The sequence below is a fragment of the Castanea sativa genome, chromosome 6 (assembly GCF_040712315.1).
Source record: "Castanea sativa cultivar Marrone di Chiusa Pesio chromosome 6, ASM4071231v1".
NCBI lineage: Eukaryota > Viridiplantae > Streptophyta > Magnoliopsida > Fagales > Fagaceae > Castanea > Castanea sativa.
The window spans coordinates 30,390,429-30,417,677 of record NC_134018.1 but is presented as its reverse complement, the minus strand read 5'-3'; the positions used below and the strand labels follow the sequence as shown (position 1 = coordinate 30,417,677).

The window sequence follows — 27,249 nt, the reverse complement described above, 5'->3', positions numbered from 1 at the left end:
TAGCTGTTTAGGGCACTGATATAATGAGCTAGATTTTGATAATAAAACAAGAAGTTTAGTTGGTCACTTACTTGGGATATTTGTAGAAACTTTTATCACGAAGCTCTACTCTCACTTGTGGCAGGTTCTAATTTTGACTTCCACTAGAGCCCCTACGTATAGAATGAAAAAAAAACTCAGTCTGAGACTCATCTGTGGGAAAGATAGGACCTAGTACAACGGGGCTTGCTTCTCTTCTTATGTGAAGCAATGAATGAATTAATGTATGTAATGCAAGATCATGTTTATGATATGCAATGAATGAATTAATGTATTTAATGCAATCATGAATTTTGGGTATACAATTGGTCACTCTAGTCATTTTCCTTGATTAAAACATGGGTGCAAAATCGAGTGTCTACAACAGGCACATTTGGAGGCATTTAACTTTGAATGGTGCTTATGTAATGTCTGAAATGTTTCTACGAGCTTTGTGAGGTGATCTTTAGTAGCCTTACTCTTTACTATCATATCATCAATGTATGCTTTTATATTTCTCCCCAATTGCTCCCTGAACATCTTGGTCACCATTCTCTGATAGATAGACCCTGCATTCTTCAGCCCAAATGGCATGACCTTATAGTGAAAATTACCAGTTAGGGTGATAAAAGAAGTCTTCTCTTAATCCTCGGGGGCCAGCGCTATTTGATGATACCCTTGGAAAGCATCAAGAAAACTCATCCTGGGATGCCCAAAGGTTGCATTGACAAGCTGGTCTATCTTCAGCACTAGAAAATGATCTATAGGACACACCTTATTAGGTCCATAAAGCCAACACACACTCTTCACTTGCCATTCTTTTTCTTTACCACCACCATATTGGCTAACCATTTAGGATAGTAAACCTCTCTAATTGCCCCTGCTTCTTTAAGTTTATCCACCTCTTCTCTTACTAGCTTAACATGTATATCCGATGATCTACTTGGCCTTTATTTCTTTGGTGTACAACGAGGATCAACATTGAGCCGATGGAATATAAAATCTGGATCTACCCCGAGTGCTTCGTATGGATTATATGCAAATACATCTATATTGTTTATTAAAAACAAGATTAACTCTACTTTTTCCAACATAGGGAGTTTAGCTCCTACCTTGAAATATTTATCCCCGAGGTTAATATGTATTTTCTCCAACTACTCACAAGTATCCTCAAATAGAGACTGTAACTGTTACAAGGGATTTACGGACCCAAACTCAGCCTCTTGCTTATGCCCCACCACGGCTATTTGACAATTCCTAGCCACAGATTGGTCTTCACATACTTCTACGATGTCGTGCTCAGTTGGAAAATTCACATTTTGGTGCAAAGAGGAGGGTACCACACCCATAGAATGGATCCAAGGGCATCCGAGGATTGTATATGGAGAGTATGAGTGCACTACTATAAAGTGAACCATTACTTTCCTTCCTTCCACTTTCACAGGTAAGGTTACCTGTCTATCTGGCACAATAATTCTTCCATCAAAGGCCACTAGAGGACTATTATACTTCGTTAAATCTTTAGGAGTAAACCCCAATCCTTCATACGAATCTGTGTACATTATTTTTTACCCTGCTCCCCTGATCTATCATGACTCTTTTAACATCAAAACTCACAATCCACACTGTCACTACCAAGGCATCCTCATGGGGCTATACAATACCCTTCATGCCTTCTCCCGTAAAGTCAATGTGCTCAACCTCCCAACGTCTCTTAAGTACGAGTTCCCCCACTTCTGAGTCAGAGGCTGAACTTACAGTTAACACCCTAGATGATGCCTTAACAATATCTACCTACTTCCCAGTTGCATGTATGATCCCAATAAGTCCCCGAGCTGGTGTTATTGCTCCTGAGGTGGACCCACCTTTGTGGTCTTGTAGATGTGAATCATCTTGTAACAAGAATTCTCCCAGGTACCCAACCTTCTCAAGTTGGCATAAGTGTTCCTTCAGGGTTCGACATTCTTCAGTTGTATGTCCACGGTCTCTATGATATGAACAATAAAGGCTCTGATTCCGCCTGGTTATGTCCCCACTCATCTTGTTCAGCCAAAGAAAATATGGCTCATTTTTTATCTTTTTCACAATTCCGTAAACAGGCTCTATATACAATGAACTAACCATATCCTTCCTTTGCTTCTGGACTTAAGGGAAAAAGTCTCTCCGAGGTCAAGAATCCTGATCTAGCTTAACTTCCTTCTTCTTTGCCATGGGTAACTTGGCCTTAGCTTTATCTTGCAATTGGTCATCCTCCAGTCTTTTATATTCTTCCACCCGCTCCATCAACTTGTTCATATCCATAACTGGTTTTAAGGTCAATGAAGCCTTTCATTCAAAATCAATGGGAAGACCCACTTTAAATGTACTTGCAGCAATTCTCCCATTATCTCCCCCGATCTCATTATACAATTCCCAATACCAATCCGAATAAGCCCTTAGGGTTTCTCCCTCCTTCATTGCTAACTAAAGGAGTGAGACGAATGGCTTCGGGGTTTGACTACATGTGACAAACCTAGCCTTGAATGCTTTGATAAGCTCATCATAACCCTGGATATCCCCTTTCTCTAGCCCATCAAACCATCTTATAGCTATTAGGCCCAAACTAGAAGGAAAATTTTTACAACCCTAAACATATATAGGAGTTATTTTAAGGGCTATAAAAGGTTGCGCAAGTGTGAAGCAAAGTTTTGTTCATGCAAATTGTGACCGGAGGCAAAATTTGTCCTAGTTCATCTTTCTCTTAAAGAAGCTGCTGCGTTTGTATGCCGTTGGATTTTGTGACCAAGGAGTTTCGTGATCTTCATCGTGTTGATGAACTGAAGAATTTTGCAGCCAACATCTTTTTCAAGTTGGTGAGTAAGTCGCTTACTGGGATCTGCGTATCGATTGGTTAGTCACGTACTAGAAATCGTGCATTGAAAATGAAAAATTGTCACTACAGAACAAGTCCAATTTAGTATTGGGGTAAGGGTTCAATTGTAGGTTGGTATAAGGCACTATGACTCCTTTACTTGTAACCGATTGTTGCGATAATAGTGAATTCTTGAGAGTGGTGACCTTATATTCACCCAATGAAGTTTTTTCCTTGGAGGTTTTCCCCATTTGTAAACAAATCACTGTGTCAATTTTATTTTTCGCTGCATATTAACTTTAGTTGATGATTTGTTTGTGCTACCACGTGTTTTACATGTTAATTAAATTAATTAATTAACTTGGCTAAATTAATTGGTTAATTTATCATAAGGGGTCAATACATTTTTGGCCTATCAAATGCTAATAACTTCCCCTTCCGGTGATAATGGGCTAACCGTGGTACTCCACCCTATCCTGGAACACTTATGGTGATCCAACTTTCACTCCGAACTATTACTCTTTGAGCATTCCTCTCAGTTGCAACGCGAGGCCCAATTACTCTCCTGTGGCCCAATAACTCTTTGGGTCCTAGGCCTAATAGAGATTATTTTACTCCCCACAGCTTCTATTGTTAATTCCATTGGGCATTGCCCCATGTTTAGGAGGTGTTATATCCTGCACCTGGCATATATGCCGGGTGTCTCACACAGGGGCGGGCCCCACAGTATGTGGGGCCCACCCCTGTGTCTCACACCCGGCATATATGCCGGGTGCAAGATATCATTTTCGCATGTTTAGGGTCACTAACTGCAAGCTTCGCCCCACGGTGTCCCGAGACAACAATAGAACACATATAAAAGTTTCACAAAATCACCAGGTCACTGTTTCCACAGTGTATACAGATTGTTATAACTTTTCCATTTCTACACCCTATGATGGTGTTTTTTTTTCAGTCCAGTTAAGCACAGTCACTTCTTGTCGCAACCAACGTTCAAAAAAAAAATCGTAAAAAGGACAGTCGACCATCCCCTAATTCACTTTCTTCATTAATAAATGATTTTACATACGAAAGATGCCTCTGCCACAATGTTCCAAAACAGCACCACCCCCAATGAGACTTACACTGTCACAGTAACCTACATCCTCATTTGTTGACTTACAGCTAATATCACGAAACACGTGTAAATGACACGAGTCAATAGTACATTCATAATGATGCACCCCAGGAGGAGAGTGTTTTTAATTCATTGTCTTTTTGGTAACTGTACCATGAAGCGGTCGAGTTGTGGGGGCCACGTTGAAGCTCAAGTGGCCGAGTATAAACTAAAAATAGCACAATATCAAAATCACCTGCAAATACTTTTTTATTTTATTTTAAATTATATATATATATATTTTTTAGTACTAGTAAACTTTACCTACTGATTTGAGATTTGTAACGTTAATAAAGTGGGTCCCTGAAATGATCTTCAGATCTAACGGCTCTTAATCCGTTTAACTGTTGATCTAATTGTACATTTTTATGAGAAAGAACCGTACTGTGAGGAACCTTGGATCAATCCGTTGAGCCTACCCTCAACTCTCAAGTCTTATTTACAGCCTTTTAAGTTCTTGACAATGCGCCAATGGCTACCAACAGCGGGTCCCACCCCACTAGTACCTCGATCGTCTCAATTTCTCTCTCCTCCATAAAAGACTCCTCAGTCTCTCACCCACTTACTCTCACTGCCAGTACAAACAACCCCAGAAATCACAGCAAGCAAAAACCACTCTCTTTACTTTCTCACATGCTCTGTTTCTCTCAGAACCAGAACCAGAACCAGAACCAGAGCATGGAGCGCCTGGCTTTCTCTTGCCTCTTCTTGTTCGTTTCTCTCCTCGCATTCGCAGGTAAAATCACAAGCCCTTAGGCTTTCTCATTTTCCAGTTCTGTTTCGCTGAATGTATTTGACTACAATGACGAGTGTTTGCTTGTTTGTTTTGGTTTAAAAGAAACAGAGAAGAAAGTAAAACCAAAACATACTCGCAAAAACAGTTACTTTCTTCAGCATTTGCTACAAAACTCAAAATGAGCCTTCGTTTTTGTTTTTAGTTCATACTTTTAACATTGTTTTACGTTACTACATTTGCAGATGCGGGTTCCATAGGAGTGAACTATGGTAGAATCGCAAACAACCTTCCTTCAGCATCAAAGGTTGTGTCGCTTCTCAAATCTCAGGGTCTAAATCGGGTCAAGGTCTTCGATTCCGACCCTGCAGTTCTCCAAGCCTTATCCGGATCCGGCATCAAAGTCACCATAGACCTCCCAAACGAGCTCCTTTTCGCCGCCGCCAGAAGCAAATCCTACGCCTCCACATGGGTTCAGAAGAATGTCGCTGCCTACCACCCCTCAACACAAATCGAAGCCATTGCTGTAGGCAACGAAGTCTTCGTCGACACACATAACATAACCCGGTACCTCATACCCGCCATGAAAAACCTCCATGACGCTCTCGTTAAGTACAACTTCAATAATGACATCAAAATCTCTTCCCCTATAGCTCTCAGCGCACTTCAAAACTCCTATCCTTCTTCAGCCGGGTCTTTCCGACCCGAACTAGTAGAATCCGTCTTCAAACCCTTGCTAGATTTCCTTCGCCAAACCGGGTCGTATCTCATGGTTAATGCCTACCCATTTTTCGCTTACGAGTCAAACTCCGACGTCATCTCCTTAGACTACGCTTTGTTCCGTGAAAACCCGGGTGTAGTGGATGCGGGGAATGGGCTAAGATATTTTAGCCTATTCGACGCTCAAATCGACGCCGTTTTTGCTGCCATGTCAGCTTTGAAATACGACGATATGAAGGTTGTTGTAACGGAAACGGGCTGGCCATCTAAAGGAGACGAAAACGAAGTAGGCGCGTCGATTCCAAACGCTGCAGCTTATAACGGAAATCTGGTCCGTCGGATTCTGACTGGAGGCGGGACCCCATTGAGACCTAAAGCAGATCTGACCGTTTATTTGTTCGCTCTTTTCAACGAGAACAACAAGAACGGCCCCACATCGGAGCGTAACTACGGGCTGTTTTACCCTACTGAGGAGAAAGTTTACGACATACCGTTTACCGTGGAGGGATTGAAGAACTACCACGACACGCCGCGGGTACCCGTGTCCGGTAACCAACACGTGAAAGCACCGGTGAACGGCGGCGGAGGCGTGTCGAAGAGTACGTCAGGGAACACGTGGTGCGTGGCGAAGGGTGATGCCGGGAAAGAGAAGCTGCAGTCGGCTCTAGATTTTGCTTGTGGTGAGGGTGGTGCCGACTGCCATCCGATCCAGCCAGGTGCCACGTGTTATAGTCCTAATACTGTTGAGGCTCACGCTTCGTTCGCGTTCAACAGTTATTATCAGAAGAAGAGCCGTGCCGTGGGTACTTGTTACTTTGGAGGAGCGGCTTATGTGGTCACTCAACCCCCTAGTGCGTATTCCATCCCTTTCTCTTGCATTTAATTTAATTTCTCATAACCCTGCTTACGTACAAATTTATTATTTATGTATGTTTTAAACTGTATATTCTTGTCTTATATTAATATTACCCAAAAAAAAAAATGGTAAAATTCTTTAATCAACTCCTTAAATATACTGATTTGAGCATGGACACACATAATTAATTTAATTGCCAAATTACGAAATCATTTCAAAACAAAATTGAAGTTTAATTTCGGTATAATTTCAACCATCTTTTTTACTAAATTGGGCTCACTAGTCACTATTGAAAATAATAATACAAATAATCTGTGAGTACGTCCCCCTTTGGGTAAAGGTAAACTACATCATTTTATTGACATAATGGTATTATTTATGGTACTGTCCTGTTAAAAGAGGACTATAGTATAGTATGGGCCGGGGTGTGTGAAATTAAGCAAGTGGTGCAATTCATGGCGGCTGGGAAAAATGATGTACATTAGGTCAAAAGATTACACTTGCACTAGAGATGATGGGTAGGAATTTTTTATTTTTCTACTGACATGGCGTGTGGGTATTGGTTTGCCCTTGGTGTAATAGGAACTTTATGGGGGTTGGGATGAAAGTGATTATTGAAAATTTTCTTCCTAAAAAAGAGAGAAAATGTTGCGTGTTTCCTTTTGCTTTTTAGTTTATTACTTTCTTTTTTGATTTGAGCCAATTTGGCTAGAGAAACTAAAAATAAAAGGGTGTGTCACTTTGCAGGATATGGAAGTTGCGAGTTCCCCACGGGATACTGAATCAAAAAGAAAGGCATGCCAGGGGATTGGTTGGTTTAAATGAAAAGATATTGTAGTTTGCTTGATGGTTTAAATTTTTTGGGGTTTCTTCTGTAGTTATTATTAGACAATTAACTTCACTACTTCATCTGTAATTAACTGTCCAATATTTATTACTATTGCTTTCCTTTTTAAGCAGTTTGTCGCAAGTTGCAAGTCTCCTTAGTCAAATTGTATTTATTATTTTTACTTGTCACTTAATTGATAATACCCAAAAACTCTATTATGCAAATGTTGACAAACCAATTTTTGGACCATCCCTATGCATGCTATATATATTGCCACCGACCTAAATCTAGAATAAGAACATTGTTGACACGCTCATAATATATATTCGCCTTTTCCCAAGATACATTGTCTTTAACCATTATATCTTGGGCAGTGCAAAATGTTAGAAATCAAGGCTCTGGAAAAGTTCTGGAAATTTTCTTTCAATTGGGAGCACTGCTCACACACTAGTGATGTCAAATACGCATGAAGTCAAAAGACCTAGCTAGCATGCGCACAGTAACAGTTAAAGAATAAAATGCATGGTAGGCCCTGCTTGTATAATTTATACTACTTTTTAAACTGTTTGCTGCCTTTGAGCCACTTTGGATCCGGATTGAACGTTGCTTTTCTTAATTGGACAATGAAGCTAGAATATCCTATACACTCCTTTAATTGTATTTAATTAGGTGTTAATCAATGGTCCTTTTCTCCTTTGATTCTAAAAGAATACTTAGAATGGCATAGTGTAATTGCTAGATGCGTGGAAAAAGTTCAATGCGACATACTTAGCCAGAAATGGCGACACACCCCCCTAAGGCCAAAAGTGAAAACTGTTTTTTCAGTCCTGAGAAGGTGGATCCGTGATCCCATGTGCTATGGGCGCCACCTTCTCCATTACAATCTATTTACATTAATTCTTATCTCTCTTACAAAATATCTAAGGCTGTAAAAAGATTCTAACTTTTTATCACAATTATGGACTTAACAAGTTGGGAGTGATAAATAAAAATTAATGGATATATTTATATAGGAATAACAAATAATTAGTCACAAATTTTTAATTTCTTATATAAGATAGTTGTAACATTTTTTTTATTTTTTGAAGAATGTTGTAACAAAAGTTGTGGCTTTTTATGTAGTATTAGAATTATATTTTCTCTTGACAAGCAATATGTAATATAGTTTCCATTACCCAAAGATAATTCAACGGTAAATGGAGACATGTATTCCCCAACAAAGGAGCAGTTCAGACCCCATCTAATTAAATGGTAGGATCATGGATGCCACAGACAATTTGAGAGGCACTGCATATGTCAGCTTTGTATTTTATCAACGAACAAATTCCAAACCCACTAGATTTTGAAAAAAAATTGAACAGCAGGTGATTAGGAAAAGAAAAATTTAGGGCATGTTTGGTAATGTAATTCTAATAACGTTATTTGTATTTTTTGAAAATAAATGTGAGTAAAAAAGTGTATAAAAATACGTGTAATATTGTTTAAAAATTAAAAACTGTTAATTAAATTGTGGTACCAAACACCCCTTAATCACCCGTGTAACAATGTTTTAGACAAAAAAGACTGGGAGGGCTCATAGGCGGTGGTGCACCACCTGATATGTCTCATGATGAGCTCAGTTGCAGGGCATAGATTCTTGCTGCCTCCTTCATTTGCCATCTACTGCAAAGTCACATCTGTATTATTGGTTCCACTGCCAATTTTGTTTGAGTTCGTTGTCCACATCCACATCTTACTCTGCATAAACATAGTCCCTCTTCAGGGGTACTCTCTACGTATAGAGAAATCCAGGTTGTACACGCACTCAAATTGTGTTTATTTGGTCCATTTCAGTGATTCTCCTTCGTGTGAATCATTTCAATTATAAAAATCATGACACAGGCCTTAAATCGGAAAAAGTCTGGCGCCACAACAAAAGTATAATCTGTATGATGAGTTGTAATGAGTGAAAAGATATCTTCACGTAGATTTACTACTTTTCTTCTACCAACCACAACTTACCACATGGCAAGTTGTGGCACTGTAATGCTTTTTGTTGGGCACTATAAGTGCTCCTTAAATTGTGGCCCCACTTGGGCCAAATCACACGTCATAAAAGTTACATAATTTATTGTTTTCACCTCTCTCTCTCTCTCTCTCTCTCTCTCTCTCAAAAAAGATGATGGCTTCTGATTGCGGAGGAATAGTGGAATCGCCTGGCCCTTATGGCCTTATCTTTATCAAAGGGAAACAATAAAAATAAAAATAAAAACCTTTTGCGTATTTGCTAGCCAACTTTCAGAAAAATGGCAATAGCAATGAGCTTTCCAGAATGAGTTTCCATTCTAATGAAATGAAAAACACGTTTGGGCCATATTTTTAATGACCAAGTGACCAAAAGACACAAATTTTGTTCAATATAAATACCTATAGACGACAATGTACGTAGTTTGTGCTGTAAAATGAACAGATCTAGTTCCTACTGTTATCTGTTACAACCCCCAACCAGGAACTTGGAAGGGCCACGTATTCATCATGTCGTTATATGCATGTTCATTGTTCAAAGCGACAACGGAGGTGAAAACAGTATTAAACCAATTTGGTAAAAAATGCTGACTTGGTCATCTAAATGTGAGAGCTTTGGTCACGACCACAAGGATACCAGAGTTTTAAGGCCTTTAATCTGTGCACTCTCCACCACCCAAAATTAACATTAAAAATTACCACATAAACAAAATAAAAAACCACCATCTTTCCTCCCCCAATTTTTTTCTGGAAAATCCACCCAAACTCCTCTCTTTCTTGCACAATCCTTAGGTAAAAAAAGAGAGAGAGAAAGAGATAATACAACACAGATCTCATTAGAACAAAAACATAGGCCTCAGGTGACTAAATACAAGAGGGTGTTTCTTGTGGTAGGGGCAAAGGTTTTGTAATGGTCTCAACAATGCCTAGCAAGCTAAGGAAGGCACTTGGAGCAGTGAAAGACCAAACCAGCATTAGCATAGCCAAGGTCTACTCCAACACCAAAGCGGCCAACCTCGAGGTCTTGATCCTCAAAGCTACCTCCCATGTCGAAATCCCCATAGATGATCGTTACGTAAATGAAATCCTTTCACTCATTTCTTCCAACAAAGTCTACGTCGCGGCTTGTGCCATAGCCATTTCCAAACGCATTAGCAGAACTCGCAATTGGATCGTCGCGGTCAAGTCCCTCATGCTTGTTCTTAGGATATTCCAAGATGGTGATCCATATTTCCCAAGGGAAGTTCTCCATGCAATGAAACGTGGTGCAAAGATTCTGAACCTTTCAAACTTCCGTGACGACTCAAATTCAAGCCCCTGGGATTACACAGCCTTTGTTAGGACATTTGCTCTGTATCTTGACGAGCGCTTAGACTGTTTTCTTACGGGGAAGCTTCAACGGAGGTTTACGTATACTCAAATAGAAAGCGTAAGCAACCGCCATAGAACCCGGCAAGCTGTTTCGCCGGTACGTGACATGAAGCCTGTAATGCTGCTTGATAGAATCTCATATTGGCAGCGTTTGCTTGATAGAGCTATAGGCACAAGACCAACCGGTGCAGCCAAAACTAACCAGTTGGTCTTGATCTCGCTTTATGCAATTGTGCAAGAGAGTTTTGATCTCTACCGTGACATTTCTGATGGGCTTGTGCTTCTTTTAGACAGCTTCTTCCAATTGCAATATCAGTCTTGTGCCAATGCGTTTCAAGCTTGTATTAAAGCCACAAAACAATTTGAAGAGCTCTCGGATTTTTACGATTTGTGTAAGAGCATTGGGGTAGGAAGGACCTCTGAATATCCAAGTGTACAAAAGATTTCCGAAGAGCTTATAGTGACATTGCAAGATTTTTTGAAAGATCATGATTCATTTCCTAGTCATAACAATGGTCATCGATCACCGTCGCTTCTTCCTATGCCTGTTTTGAGTTCTGAGAAGGTTGTTTACGAGCAATCAGAAGGATCAGACAAGTTGTCACAGAGAGGTTCAGAATTCAGTGATTCGCGATGCACATCATTGGAGGATCTTGTGGCTCTTACAGAACCTGGTATGTCAATTGAGCAAGAGTATTTCTCAGAGGACCAAGCTGAGAAACAGTCTCCTTGCACTGAGGATTTCACTAGTGCTAATGAAGATTCCGGATCAAACTCTTCATTCCCCCTTGAACTAGAAACAAATTCAAGTTTAGAGCTCGTAAGTTTCCATGGTCACTCTCTACAACATGAAGAAAAACAAGAAAATCAACAAGAAGGAAATGAAACCTCGGAGATTTCCAGTTTAGAATTGGACTCTCAACAAGATAGTTGGGAAGTTGTTTTATTTGAGACAGCAGCCCAACAAGTGCAATCTTCTACAAGTCTAGCCAACGGGTTCGAACACTTGGTTGAGAACGATTTCATAATTAATCAAGCTTCACTACCTCAACACCAATACAATCCATTTCTACAAGATGAAATACCAACTACTGTTGAAAACAGTACCAATGAGGCAGTCATTTTTACAGTGGACCCTATGTTTTCAGTTAATGCCACGTTTGATACAGCTACGGCACCAATTTTTTGCACACAAGTTGAGACCGTGGTTGCACCGACATTGTTTCCACACGATTTTAACGAGAACACAGTGGCTCCAACATTTTGTGCAGAGAATTTTAGTGACACAACGGCAGCACCAACTTTTAGTGCCAACAGTCCTAATGAGACAGTACCCGCAGGTCCGAATGAAGTTGACCCATTTGTGATTTGGCCTAGTGAATTGGCCAATGAACATGTCTCTAATGTGTCAATGAATCAACAAAGTCTGTTGCATCAGCAACAGTTGTGGTTGGAGCAGCAAAACAAGATCATTGCAAAGCGTAGGACTTGATTTGTGAAATAAAAGCTCCAATTTTGTAAACTATTATCTGATTGTATAGCTATAGCTAGCTTAACAAAGAAATCCTTTTTTTTAGTACAACACTTCCAAACTTCTTTGAGATGTTGTCTTTCTTGTCTTTCTTTGCATTAGCAAATGTGCGTTTAGAAAATGTCACATTAGGATCACAGGCTTATACCGTTGGAATTTGGAACTCGTTTACATGCAAAATCATCCTCGAATATAGCATGTTTTCAAGGCCATGAAAACAAAGACACAATCAGGGCTCTGCCCATGGATGTTTTCATAGGCCCATGAATTGCTCACTCGACCCATTGTGTCGCTCGAGCACTTTGTAAGTGGCCCGAACTCAAAGATACTTGGGTTCTTTAGCTCCCTGGGCCAGCAGCGTGAACCACTTTTATGCAGGAAGGACTTTGAGTTAAGGGCAAACTTTGAGCTCTAGGCTAAGGTTTTTTTTTTTTTTTAGTTTTTAATGTGTGCGTCTGCTGGTTAAAGAATAATAAATTATTCTGTTTAAAATTTTCAAAAGGCCAGTTGTTTGTTTGAGTAAAATTGGTTAATTGGACTTAATTATTTATTTATTTTTTTAACTTTGCTATGATTTTTGTTGTTGTACAAATGTTTTTGGACTAGTACATGTTGTTTTAGATTTTAGATCTATAAAAAAAAATTTAATGGCCTTTAAAATGAGGAAAGTGCTAGAAGTATACTGCTAATATAGTGAGTGATTATTGGTAAGTTAAAAAATGATGTAAATGATAGGCTCAGATGCGAACCAAGAAGAATTTGTACCTCAACAGTTTATAAAAATGTTGTAGATAAGTTCATAACTATAATGTTACTTTAAAAAAAATCAATGATATTGTTAAGAGGGGGCAAAATGTAATTTTATAGAACAAAATTGCTAAAATTAATATATATATATATATTCACACACACACACTAATATGTTTTAAAAAAAAGTTAGGGGGGCTATTGCCCCTGGTCAATTAATGCCTCCGTCCCTACTTTTATGAGCTTCGGCTGTGGGTGGATCATGGATGTGTGTTGTAATAATTTAGAATGACATGTTAATGGATGCCTTAAGGATACTGGTTTAAGAACTATTTTAAGAAATTTTCATAGGAAAATAAAAAAGCAATTAATAGTTGACAGTTTTTTATATTTTTCATGTAAGTGATGTCAAAAATTTTCTAAAATGGTTTATTAGCAATTATCTTATAGAGGACCTAATTTAAATGGTAAGATTTAGGTACAGTACTTAGGTACTATTCCTTAAACTTCCTTTTAAAGATTTTTCCATGTGATTTTTTTCATGGTACTTAGGTATAGTATATTTTTTGATTAAGTAACGACATGGCTGAATCTTAAGAGTAGAATCTAAGGAACAGCACCTAAGATACTGTACTTAAATTTTGTCATAATTTAAATATGTTGTAAGTTTTTCTTAGTCAAACAAAAACTAAAAGCAAAAACAATATAAAACAAGATTGGGCTGAAAGGTCACTGATGCCTAATCACATCGTGTTCTGCGCAAAATTTGTCCCAAATTTACAAACTATACATCAAAATTTTCTTGTTTTGAAATTATTTAGCAAAATGTTCCTATTTTTTAAACTTGATTTCAACAAGCAGAACTCAACATTACCAATGTCGAGTTCTATGCATATTTTGCCACTTAAATTTTTTTGAAAATTTAAATGAAACTTAACATTGCTAATGTCGAGCTTTACTTGAAAATATACATATAACTCGATTTTATAGGATATCAAGTTTTACACATAAATTAATTTTATCAAAATTGAGTTTCAAAAATAAGGGCATTTTGTTGCATAGTTTGTAAATTAGGGGCAAACGCCCATTTTCCCTAATTGAATTTTAAAGAAGGGGTCACTTTTTTTTTAGGGAATAAAGAAATGTTCACTTGATAGATTATTGTTGATAATGAAAAATTTAAAAGAAAAAAAAAGGTTTTGGGATGACATTGTTAGGATTTCAATATCTAGATTTGTGTTGGCAAATATGTGAACATAAACTTGTTTTGTTATAGTCTTTAGAGTCTATAGGAATGTATAGACAAGTGCTCAAGCTTTTGGTTTTTTAGTATGCAAGAATAGGATTTCAATTATTTTAAGCAGTTGAAGATTTTACAATTTCAACAAATTCAAATTTAAGCTCAATCGATTGAATTCCGATTATACAAATTCGATTAAGCCAATTAGCCTACCATGAGATTAAGGTTTTGTTCTTGTTTGGTCTACTACATAAGTAAACCCTAATGCACATTTTCTTAAGACTTTAGAGCTGCTTTTTTGAGATCTTTTTTTTTTTTTTTTTTTCATTTGTGATTACTGCTCATAAAGTCACTACAAGTGTTCATTCTTATACAATCTAAACTAGTGGATCTAAAGTTGTGGCACTGCAAATATCAAAGGTGCTCGATTTAAATCCTCCGGCAGATCTTGAAGTCATGGATTGAAGATTCACGTCGCAACAATTTACTATCAAAGAAGTCTATGGATCTTAGAGCTAAGTTAGGTAACTTCAGGTAAGTTTACGAAGAATAGGGTTATTCAGTCTATGAAATTTTATTTGATAGCGGATCTGTTTATTTAGGGATTGATAAAGCCATGAAGAATAGAGTTATTCAGTTTGTGAAATTTTATTTGATAGTGGATCTATTTATATAGGGATTGATAAGGTCAAGTGACCTTAGGTTTTTCCTGTGAATCTAGTTTGTTTAATTAGTTTTTTCTAGATCATTATATCGTGTCTTTTTAAATAAAAAAAAAAAAGTTTTAACACTTGCATGATATTGATATTTATCTGAATAATCGAAGGCTTTCATAATAGATCTAATAATCAACTCGACCTTAAAAATAGTTAATTACTATTTTAAGTATTTTTTACAAGGGCGTAAAACCAACAGAGATAAAAATAAATTATACACGTTCGGTCTCTTCTCAAGATTAGTTTGTTGACATCTTCATCTAATTTTATTTGCTGAACCAGTTTAATAATCTCATCTCAAACTTAAGTCGGCTTGTTATAACCTATCTTCAGTTTGAGAGGGTTATTAAAGTTATATTTAGCCCAAATCTACTTGTGGGTCCATGCTGGTTGTACAAACCATTATAATTATGTATTACACACAAGATTTTTTTTTTTTTTTTTTTTTGCTGAGAATATTTTACACCTAGATATTTTTGTTTGTATATGGACCTTTTATGTACAATTGAAAAGTGCTTAATATTCACAATTTCTCAATTGTACCTTTAAATTTAAGGTATATAGGTGGGTCAGTTTAAGCCTTAAACCGAAGATTGAGGACATCTCAATCGACCCGACATGTGAACACTGACAAAAAAATTTTGGTTGAAAGGGGCAATATTAAGATAAAATATTGACGAAATATTAATGATGGGGAATATTTTACCTAATTTCATGGCTACTCTTCTAGAATGTGTTACTCTTTCCAAATAAGTTGGTCTTCTGAAAAGTATCTACACACCAAAAGTGGAAGACCGGAAACGACCAGCACAAGCATAAAAGCTGATGAGTGAGACTAAGGATCCGTTTGGATAGAACTTATTTTGCTGAAACTGAAAACTGAAAACTGAAAACACTGTAACAAAATAATTTTTAAATGTGTGAATAGTACCGTGGGACCTATTTTTAATGAAAAAGTTGCTGAAAAGTAAAATTTGTGGGACCCATGAACAGTGCATTTGTGCACTGTTCATGGCTGAAAAGTCCAACCTTGCGGCTGGGTTAAAAAAGAAAAAAGAAAAAAAAAAGAAGCAAAACGCAGACGTAGCACTAATAAGCTGGATCCAAACCAGCACTAAGTGTGTGTTTGGATTGGGTGGCTGCGTCCTGCGTTTACGTTTTTGACTTCTTTTTTTTTTTTTTTTTCTTCCCTGCACACATCTTCCAACAGGGGACAGGTGCACTGTTCACCACTGTGCGTGAACAGTAACCGCACAGTGGTGCACTGTTCATGTACTTTTCAGATTTTTTAAAATTAAAAATAGGACCCGCGTCACTATTCATCCATTTAAAAATTATTTTGCTACAGTGTTTTCTGATGGGACTGACGAAGATAAGCATAGACGAAGCTGCCTTCACGGACGAACATGACCAGTATCCGCGTCATCAAAAAGAATTAATGCCATTCAATGCTGCCAATAAAGCTCCAACCGTTACAAGACCAGCTGGACGAACCGATGAGAATGCATTAAAGTCCATAACTCCACCAGAGACGTTATCAGGGAGTCATTAACACTCCAACGGCTATAATCCCCAAGGGTATATAAAACCCTCACAACACCAATACAAGGTAAAAAAAGACAGCATCACAACCTGAATCATTTTTATTCTTGATATTTCGATTATTATCTTCTTTCGTACTGACTTTATCATCGGAGGCGTTGTGGCAGGCACCACACCGGTGACCACTTGAATAAGTTCTTGCTCCCGTAGGGTCGTCAGAGTACTGCCAGGAGCCATCTGGACGAATCCCAGCAAACCGACGAGATACTGCTTCATCAGTTTGGCGCCGTCTGTGGGAACGACTTTCTCATACAACAAGAACGTGGTTCCTACCAGCTCCAGATGGAATCCAACCAGGACTCAGCGGCCTTGGCGCAGCAAGTCCGAAATCTCGCAGCCACCGTCGAAGAACTTACAAGACAGAATCAAGAGATGAGACAGAGGTTACAGCAAGAAGAGAACCGGTCAAGAGCTGTCCAAGAGGACGAAGGGGATAGCTATAGAAGAACTGACCGACGGAGAACGGTAACCCCAGAAGAGCAGCATTCTGACATCCTCCAAGAGATGAGGAAGGAGATGGATGAATTAAGAAACGACATCAAAGAAAAGACCGATCGAAGCCTGGATAAAATGGTCAGAGCGACAGACTCCCCTTTTACCATGGCAGTCCTAGAACGACCAGTATCAGCGAAATTTCGGCTACCTCAGCTCGAGCCTTTTGACAGGCTCAAAGATCCCCAAGATCACCTTAACACCTTCAAGACGACCTTAGGCCTTCAACAGCCCCCTGATGAGATCTTGTGTCGTTCATTCCCCACTACGCTGAAGGGAGCTGGACGAGAGTGGTTCACGAGATTGCCCATTTCGTCCATCGACAACTTTGAGCAGTTAAGTAATGCTTTCCTACGCCATTTTGTCGGGGGACAACGCCCCAAGAGACCAGCGGATCACCTACTTACTATTAAGCAAGGAGAAAGGGAGACCTTGCGGTCGTACGTGAAACGCTTCACTCGAGAGACCCTAGAGGTGGACAACGCGGACGATAAGGTCCAGCTGACAACATTTAAAGCGGGGCTTAAGTCCAGGGAGTTCGTCGTCTCGTTGGCAAAAAATCCGCCTCGGACAATGGCGGAGATGCTATTGAAAGCTCAAAAGTACATGAATGCTAAGGACGCACTGGCGGCCATCGTAGACAAGGAAAAGCCAAAAAGGGATGGAAGGAAGGAAGACGAACGCAGGGGACAAAAGAGGGAGCGCCCAAGCCGCCGAGGAGGTGACATTGACAGATGAAAAGATGAGAAAGCTCCACGACCGGTAAAATTCACACCCCTAATTATGCCTGTTGACAAGATTTTGACACAGATCCAGGACCAACACCACCTAAAATGGCCGAGGCCCTTGCACTCGTCACCAAATGTGCGGGACAAAAGCAAATACTGCCGATTCCACAAGGATCACGGCCATTACACAAAAGATTGCCGAGATCTGAAAGGACAGATAGAAGAATTGATACGGAAAGGAAAACTTCAGAAGTACGTAAAGAAGGCGGACTCCAGCAGGTTCAGGGAGGGCGACACGAGCCAACGAGAGCCCTCGTCCAAGAATGAGAGTCGCCAATCTCAACCACAAGAGGTGATCGGGGAGATAAGCACATTAGCGAGATGACCTTTCATGGGGGGATCATACAAGTCCCTCAAGAAAGCATGCCAGAGACAAGTAAACAGTGTCCATATGGAACCCCTATTGAAACAAAGACGGACGAACCAGGATACATTCTTCAGCGAAGAGGACGCAAGGGGAGTTAGGCAGCCCCATAACGACCCTCTGGTGATAGCACTCACAATTGAAGGGTTCAACACTAAAAGGATCCTCGTCGACAACGGTAGCTCTGCAGACATCATGTACCTATCGGCCTTCCAACAGTTGAAACTAGGTCCTGGTAGATTGCGCCCGTTTGAGTCCCCCCTCGTCAGCTTTAGCGGTGACAAGGTATATCCCAAGGGCATTGTGACATTGAAAGTCACAATAAGCGCCTACCCGAAGCAGCAGACCCGTCATTTGGACTTCTTAGTGGTGGACTGCCCCTCTTCATACAATGTGATCATCGAGAGACCCACACTCAACTGGTGGAAGGCAGCAATGTCCACCTACTGCCTAAAGATAAAATTCCCAACCGAAGATGGAGTCGGTGAGGTAAAAGGAGACCAAGTTTTGGCCAGAGAATGCTACCAGGCCGTGTTGGCTGCAGGAGAAAACCACACATGGACGATCGAGAGAGAAAAAGAAGACAACATGGAAGCCCTAGAAACGGTGGAACTCGTTGAGGGGGAAAACTCAAAGGTGACGAGGATAGGTACAACCATAAGCCCCGAGATGAGGAATGAACTCATCCGTTTCCTTAAAGGAAATTTGGACATATTTGCATGGAGTCACGAAGATATGCCGGGTATACCATGCCAGGTAATCCAGCACGAGTTGAAGACAGATCCGGAGAAAAAACCCGTCCAGCAGAAACGACGGGTCTTTACCCCTGAACGAAACCAAGCAATCACGAAAGAAGTTAACAGATTGTTGCAGGCAGACTTCATCCGAGAAGTTTACTATCCCGAATGGCTGGCCAACGTCGTGCTAGTGAAGAAAGCAAATGGAAAGTGGAGAATGTGTGTGGACTTCACGTACCTGAACAAGGCCTGCCCGAAGGATAGTTTTCCCCTGCCAAGGATAGATCAGTTGGTAGACTCTACGGCTGGACATAAATTACTAACATTCATGGATGCATTTTCAGGTTACAACCAGATAAAGATGGCTGAGGAAGATCAGGAAAAAACTGCTTTCATCACAAGCCAAGGACTCTACTGCTATAAGGTAATGCCCTTCGGGCTAAAGAACGCAGGAGCAACATACCAGACAGGTAAACAAGATGTTCAGCAAGTAAATTGGGAGAAATATGGAGGTATATGTGGACGATATGCTCCTCAAGAGCAAAGAAGAGTTGACTCACCTGGACGACCTGGGAGAGACATTTAGCACCCTCCGAAAATACCAGATGAAGCTCAATCCTAGTAAGTGTGTGTTTGGAGTAGCTTCAGGGAAGTTCTTAGGGTTTATGGTATCCCAGAGAGGAATAGAAGCAAACCCATAGAAGGTGCAAGCAATACTCAACATGGCATCGCCCAAGACCGTCAAGGAAGTCCAAAAGCTCACGGGAAGGATAGCTGCACTCAATAGGTTCGTCTCTAAAGCGACGGATAAATGTCTACCATTTTTCAAAACATTGAAGCAAGCCTTCGCCAGGACTGACGAATGTGAGGCTGCTTTTCAAGAGCTCAAGCGTTACCTTGGTAGCCCACCCATCTTGAGTCCCTCAAAAGCAGGGGAAAACCTTTATCTATACCTGGCAGCATCAGCTATGGCCGTCAGTGCGGCCTTAATTCGAGAGGAAAATAAGAAGCAGCTCCCAGTTTACTATGTCAGCCAAGCCTTCCAAGGAGCAGAGGCCAGGTATCCCAGGATTGAGAAGATTGTTTTCGCCCTAATAATGGCTTCACGAAAGCTACAACCATACTTCGAAGCACACCCTATCCTTGTAATGACGGATCAACCCATCAGGAAATCCATGAACAAGCCTGAAGCAGCTGGGAGAATGGTCCAATGGGCAATCGAGCTCAGCCAGTTCGACATCGAATACCATCCCAGAACGGCCATCAAGGCGCAAGCCCTGGCAAACTTCATAGCGGAGTTCACCCTTCCAGACGATGACGACGAAAAACATGAGGCAGAACGGTGGACGATTCAGACTGACGGATCGTCAACCCAAAAGAAGGGAGGAGTAGGGGTCGTTATAAACACCCCCGATGGAGAAAAACTCTAATATGGAGTCCAATTAAAATTCCCGGCAACCAACAACGAGGCTGAGTACGAAGGCATACTGACGGGATTGAGACTTGGCAAAGCCCTCGGGATTAAGAACCTGCTTATACAGAGCGACTCGAAACTGGCAATAGCGCAGATCAGGGGAGAGTATGAGGCGAAGGAAGAGAGGATGTAGAAGTACCTCAAGCTGATTAAACATTTAGCTCATGGGTTCGATAAGTTGAATTTCGTCCGGATCCCAAGAAACCAGAATGCTGTGGCGGACGAGGTCGCAAAAATGGCCTCGTCCGAAGAAGAACCAACGAACAATGAGATTCTCATGGAGATTCAGAAATACCCTAGCATTAAGGAAGTTCCAGTATTCCCCATCCAGAACATAGATGGTTGGATGGCACCGATCGTCTCATACCTTCAAGATGGGCATCTCCCTCATGACTCAATGGAGGCCAGGAAGATTAAAGCACGGGCGGCCAGATTTACAATTTTGAATGATACCTTATACAAAAGAGGGTTCTCCTTGCCTTATTTGAAGTGTATCGACGAGGAAGAAGCTAAGTACGTCCTCCACGAAATCCACGAAGGGATTTGCGGAGACCACGCCGGGCCTAGATCCTTGGTAAGCAAAGTTATTAGAGCAGGATATTTCTGGCAAACTATGCAGGCAGACGCTACGGAGCTCGTCAAGAGGTGCGATAAGTGCCAGAGGTTCGGGAACGTCCAGAGGCTGCCAGCAGAAAAGATGACAACGATTACCTCACCCTGGCCATTCGCACAATGGGGGATCGATATCGTCGGCCCATTACCCCTTGGAAAAGGACAGGTACAATTCTTGCTCGTCGCTATCGACTACTTCACTAAATGGGTCGAAGCAGAAGCAATAGCAACGATCACAGAGGCGAGAACCCGTAGCTTCGTGTGGAGAAATATAATTTGCAGGTTCGGGATTCCGCAAACGATCATTTCAGATAATGGCCGACAGTTCGATAGCCAGGGATTTAGAGACTTTTGCTCAGGGCTGGGTATCAAGAATAAGTTCTCGTCACCTGGGCACCCACAGTCTAACGGGCAAACGGAAGTAACTAATTGAACGCTGCTCAGAATCATCAAAGCACGACTAGACGAAGCTAAGGGCTCGTGGCCAGAGGAGTTGCCCAATGTCTTGTGGGCCTACAGAACAACAGCAAGAACCCCCACGGGAGAGACGCCTTTCAGGCTCACTTATGGCACTGAAGCAGTAATCCCAGTCGAGGTGGGTATGGCCAGCACCAGGCGAGAAGTATTCCGCGAGGAGAACAACGACGACCAGCTTCGAATCAATCTAGATTGCTTAGACGAGATAAGGGACAAAGCCTCGAAAATGACGATGAAGTACCAGCAGAAGATGACTGAATACTATAACAAAAGGGTCAGGCTCAGAAGACTAGAAATTGGCGACCTCGTCTTACGTAAGGTGACGACTGCAACTAGAAACTCCGCCCACGGGAAACTCAGTCCTACTTGGGAAGGACCTTACAAAGTCGTGCACTACTCCCGACAAGGTAGCTATCATTTGGAGACCCTAGACGGACAGAAACTCCCGCGACCTTGGAACATAGAACACTTGAAGAAGTACTACCCACAGATGTAAATCGAGAATGTACCAATTCGTCAAAATTAATGAAATGATGGTTCAAATAATGTGTTCATACAGGTACCAAGTCTCGGAGACCGAAAAAAAAAAAACAAAAAAAGCCTAAGTAATAAGATTCCGCATCGACGGATGTACATTACTGACGAAGGCAAAAACAAAAAAAAATTGTCTAAGTAATAAGATTCCGCATCGACGGATGTACATTACTGACGAAGGCAAAAACAAAAAAATGCCTAAGTAATAAGATTCCGCATCGATGGATGTACATTATTGACGAAGGCATAAAAAAAATGCCTAAGTAATAAGATTCCGCATCGACGGATGTACATTACTGACGAAGGCATAAACAAAAAATGCCTAAGTACAGAGGAAAGCTTAAGCAATAACGTTCCCACCAGATGAACATACATTGATGACGAATGCAAAAAATTGACATACAGGAGAACATGTCCAAGTAGATACGATATTATAAAAGCCTAAAAACCAAAGGCCATTGTTCATAAAAAAAAAACCCATAAACACTGGGCTAAAAATACACATGAAAATTTTTTAGTTGTCCTGGAAATTGAGCCTTAAAAACATGTCAGGCACCTCAAAAAAAAAGAAAAAAAAAAAGAAAGAAACTTCTTAATAACAGGTTCAAACATCCGAATCGGCATCGTCTTCAGCTGGGGCATCGAGGGTAGGGGCATCGATGACGCGAGCATCAGGAACGTCCCCAGGAGCTTGGGCGGCGGCGGCGGCGGCTTGGGCGGCCTCGTCAGTAGAAATCTCCTTGTCGACCTCCTCCATATCCAGCGCCTCCAAATCTACCCCGGAAGGATGCTTGATGCAATACCTCCTCAAGAGCTCGAACCCCTTAAAATACCAGCTGAAGAGCACGGAGTTGTACTCCTCGGTCTGCTGGAAGCCCTCGATGGCCCTAGAGACGATGACCTTAATTTTTTCCTTCACAGCTGCGAGTTGCTCGTCCTTTTCCAGAACCAGCTGCTGCTCAACCTTAAGATCGTCACCCAGCTTTTTGACCTCGTCCTTGTATTGGTGAACGTCCTCCATCGCGGCTATCAGGTCCCTCTTCAGCTTCGAGTTCTCCATCTCCAGGACTTTGATCCGAGAAAGCGAGGACTCGACCTTGGCTTCCTGAGCCAGATACTCCGCTGAAAAATGGATGGCTTCCCCTAACACCTAAAAAAAAAAAAAAAAAAAAAGGAGACGTGCAAAGGAATAAATAAGAAAGGGGGGGGGGGCATATATGTAGATGCGTCATGTAAAACAAACAGGTTACCTGGACGAGCTTATTGATGTGACGACCCATCAACTCACTTGGGGTCAAACCTGAGAGCACCTTTAGGTCCTCAGCATTCACGACCCCATGAGCCCGATCCGTCGCCAATCTCTCGTCGTCCCAAATAGTGGACGAACAGGCGGCCTCCTTTCCTCTGTCCGATGTACGAGGCCTCTTGGAAGCAGGTGTCGGGATTTCTTCTACCGAAGTGGCCGGAGAAGCCGTCCTCGTCGTCTCGGCACCCGAAACCACGGGTGTGGTCGAGGCCGTCGGAGTGACGGAAGAGACTTTGCCTTTCACACGAACCACCTTCTTCCCGAGGTTCGACAAGGGTTCGTCTTTCTTAGACCTCATTTTTTCATACATACCCTTGTTGAATTTCGTCGTCATCTCTGCGAAAGGGATAAATTTTATAAGAGAAAGAGCAAGTCAAATATGTACAGCCACAGGGTCGAGTCCGACGAACTCAGAAGCTTACTCTTCTTTCCCTCGATATCAAGGCTCCGCAAGATGTAGGGAGACGGATCGGGGCCGAGTGTCCTCGGGTCTACCAAATCGTCCCAGTTTTCAATGGATTGGGAATATGTGATGGCCGCCTTGACGCGCTCCTTGTACCTACTTTTCAACTTTGGTCTTCGTTTAACTGCACCAGAACGAAGAAAGTTAGTAACAATAACCTCAAAATAAAAAAATAAAAAAAAAGACCGAGAAAGGAGACTGACGCACCTAAGGTCGGGGTTCCCCACCGATGAAGCAACCTGGGGATCTCACCCGAGTCCTGGCTAGAGGGAGTCTCAAAATTGTCCCCAGACACAAACACAAATCTGGACTTCCAGTACCTGAAGGACGAAGGTAAGCCCTTGACGATCCTGGTTCTTCTCTCCCAAGGTACTAGCTCGTAATACCTGTACTCTTTGGACTCTTTTAGACGGTATAAATAAACGAGCTCGTTTACCTTAATCATATCCCCGTTAGCGGCCAACCATATTTCCATACAGTTGACCACTATTTTCCACGAATTGGGCATAAGCTGCCCAGGGGCAATCCCCAGATATGCCAGGAGCTCCATCACAAACGGGTGGACAGGAAGCCTAAGTCCACAAGTGAAAGCAGCCTCGTAGAAGCACACTTCACCGGGGAAAAACTGGCAAGCCCTATCGTCGTCAGTGGGGCGATGAACACGGACCCGCTCTAGAAACTGAAACCTATCCCTAAATCGACTGACGGCGTCGGAATCTAACCCGCACGGCTCCACGAGGGCATGAAAAGCCCTAACCTCTCTAAAAGTCGAGACGGCTGTATCTCCCTCCATAGGGTCGTTGCTAGACGACAACCCAGTATCGAGGTCACTAGACCTAACCTCAGACATCAACTGCAGCTTCTTCACCAAGCCTTCAAACCAATCGACCGACTCTCGGAGCAATGGAAATAAATCACCCAAAACAACACCTAAGCTGCTACCCTCAGAAACAAAACCCCTTAAATTGGGAAAAGCGCCTAAAGACCCCCCTAAGCGAGCAAAGAGAAAAGAAATTGAAGGACAAGCTTCCCTAACCTCTAAATTACTGACCATGAACTCCCAGTCTAAAAAGAAAAATACTAAAATTCCAACAAAAAAGAGGGGAGAAACAAACAAAAACACAGAAAGAACCAAGAAACAAAAAAAAACCAAAAATCAGATACTTGCGAAGAAGGAAAAAAGAAGAAGGGAGAGGAAGAAAAAGCTTACCTCGAAGAAGCGAGAAGCCCAACAGCCAAGCAAACAACCAAACTCGGAAAGAAGCAAAGAAATATACGAAGAGGGTGCTTAGAGGAGAAGAATTGAAGTTTGAAAGAAAATGAAAAGTAAAGTACAAAGAAAGGAGTTTAAAAACCAAATAGAGGTGAAAACCGAAAATCGGCGGGAAACCCAAGGGTCAGTCCCTTTCCAACCACATCACGCCACGTGGCCACAACCCACATAACGCCGCCATAACGCATTCAATGCGGCACGAAATCCCAAAGGGCAACAAAAAAAAAAAAACTGTTCGGCTTCCACGATCGTCACTGACGACCATGAAGCCCGGGGGGCATCTGATGGGACTGACGAAGATAAGCATAGACGAAGCTGCCTTCATGGATGAACATGACCAGTATCCGCGTCATCAAAAAGAATTAATGTCATTCAATACTGCCAATAAAGCTCCAACCGTTACAAGACCAGTTGGACGAACCGATGGGAACGCATTAAAGTCCATAACTCCACCAGAGACGTTATCAGGGAGTCATTAACACTCCAACGGCTATAATCCCCAAGGGTATATAAAACCCTCACAACACCAATACAAGGTAAAAAAAGACAGCATCACAACCTGAATCATTTTTATTCTTGATATTTCGATTATTATCTTCTTTCGTACTGACTTTATCATCGGAGGCGTTGTGGCAGGCACCACACCGGTGACCACTTGAATAAGTTCTTGCTCCCGCAGGGTCGTCAGAGTACTGCTAGGAGCCATCTGGACGAATCCCAGCAAACCGACGAGATACTGCTTCATCATTTTCAGTTTTCAGTTTCAGTTTTCAGTTTTCAGCTGTATCTAAACGGACCCTTAAGTATACTGAACTCATATTGCAATGCCAATGTCACATAAAACTCTCCTACGTACACACGGCTGCGGACAATGAGATGACTCTTATCTCCTACAAATCAACTATGGGATAGTTCCCGACTCTTACACGTTAACTGAGGGACAACCCAATCTCAAGGTACGGTAAAAAATACTATTCACTATTAGTTTTTTACTTGACTTTCGAAGAGTATTAGGTTCATACCACATTGATGCTCTTTGAAGGTGCTTCTATTTTTTGCAAGTTCACTACACTTCACATTGTTACAGAAGACTGCAAGTTTGGGCGATAGACCTACTAGCGATTTTCAACATTATCAATTGATATAAAAAGTGTTTAAAAATATAGGAGAAATTTCACTTAATTTATCGAACAAATTAATTGATTAACATAGAAAATATGATGTAAATGTGAGTTGTAATTTTTTTTTTTTTTTTTTTGCTCTTGGTTTCAATTTATTTTTTCAAGACGTATTAGAGTTATTATAATCATTGTTGTAAATATTAATAAATAGACATTAATGTATGAATTTAAATATAAGATATTCAAACAAATCATTTGAACACTTAAAAGTAAAATGAAAAATAAATAAATTTGAAAGTATTAACAATATTAGTGTTTGTTTTTTCTATCTTAGATTTCATTGCCAACTATCAAAAGGCGAATTGATGGCAAAGAACTTCAAAAGTATATAGCATTGTAAAAGGTGATTAAAAAAAGAAAAAGAATTTTGGCACATTGGTTAGGAGATAATGTGATATTGTATCATGCTAGCTTTTTTTTTTTTTTTTTTTGAGTAAATTAGAGAGGTAAAATTTACTTCCAATATCAAAAAAAAAAAAAAAAAAAAAAAAAAAAAAAAAAAAAAAAAACTGAATTCAGAATATTAATAAAAATTTTAGATTTTAATGAGGAGGGACGACCTTGGGTGCCTCTTGGCTGCGTCTCTATAAATTAAGCAAAATTGATTGTTAACACTTATATGGAGTAGTTGTTAACAAATCATATGAACACTTAAAAGTAAAATAATAATAAATTAATTTAAAAGTATTAACAATATTAGTGTTTGTTTTTTCTATCTTAGATTTCATTGCCAACTATCAAAAGGCGAATTGATGGCAAAGAACTTCAAAAGTATATAGCATTGTAAAAGGTGATTAAAAAAAGAAAAAGAATTTTGGCACATTGATTAGGAGATAATGTGATATTGTATCATGCTAGTTTTTTTTTTTTTGTGACTAAGTTAGAGAGGTAAAATTTACTTCCAATATCAAAAAAAAAAAAAAAAAAAAAACTGAATTCAGAATATTAATAAAAATTTTGGATTTTAATGAGGAGGGACCTTGGGTGTCTCTTGGCTGCGCCTCTACCTGCAGATCCCTTCTCTTAGTTGATTAGTCATTGCAGTTGTGGTAACCAAACCTAAAAATCCCTAAAGGACCTTGAGGACTGACTCCCAATTTACTTGTTTAGAGAAAAAGAGAGTGATACACAAGAGATAAAGAGAGAGAAACAATTAAGGAGGAGTTCAGTCCTA

General features: G+C 40.7%; 2 protein-coding genes across 2 annotated transcripts; both read left to right on the top strand.

Moving 5' to 3' along the window:
• The first annotated feature begins 4,421 nt into the window (after positions 1-4,421).
• LOC142640566 (glucan endo-1,3-beta-glucosidase) lies at positions 4,422-7,304 on the top strand. The gene is made up of 3 exons (XM_075814716.1): positions 4,422-4,761; positions 5,004-6,329; positions 7,082-7,304. Exons 1-3 carry the CDS (start codon positions 4,497-4,499, stop codon positions 7,114-7,116), a joined length of 1,626 nt encoding a protein of 541 aa, XP_075670831.1. The 5' UTR covers positions 4,422-4,496; the 3' UTR covers positions 7,117-7,304.
• Positions 7,305-9,985: 2,681 nt separating this feature from the next.
• Positions 9,986-12,030, top strand: LOC142637854 (clathrin coat assembly protein AP180). Its single transcript, XM_075811809.1, has one exon. It carries the CDS (start codon positions 10,078-10,080, stop codon positions 12,028-12,030), a length of 1,953 nt encoding a protein of 650 aa, XP_075667924.1. The 5' UTR covers positions 9,986-10,077.
• Positions 12,031-27,249: the final 15,219 nt, after the last annotated feature.

Coding starts and splice junctions, on each gene's coding strand:
- LOC142637854 (XM_075811809.1), top strand. CDS start 10,078: ATGGTCTCAACAATGCCTAGCAAGCTAAGGAAGGCACTTGGAGCAGTG.
- LOC142640566 (XM_075814716.1), top strand. CDS start 4,497: ATGGCTACCAACAGCGGGTCCCACCCCACTAGTACCTCGATCGTCTCA. Junction 4,762..5,003: donor TTCTCTCCTCGCATTCGCAG/GTAAAATCACAA, acceptor CTACATTTGCAG/ATGCGGGTTCCATAGGAGTG. Junction 6,330..7,081: donor TGTGGTCACTCAACCCCCTA/GTGCGTATTCCA, acceptor GTCACTTTGCAG/GATATGGAAGTTGCGAGTTC.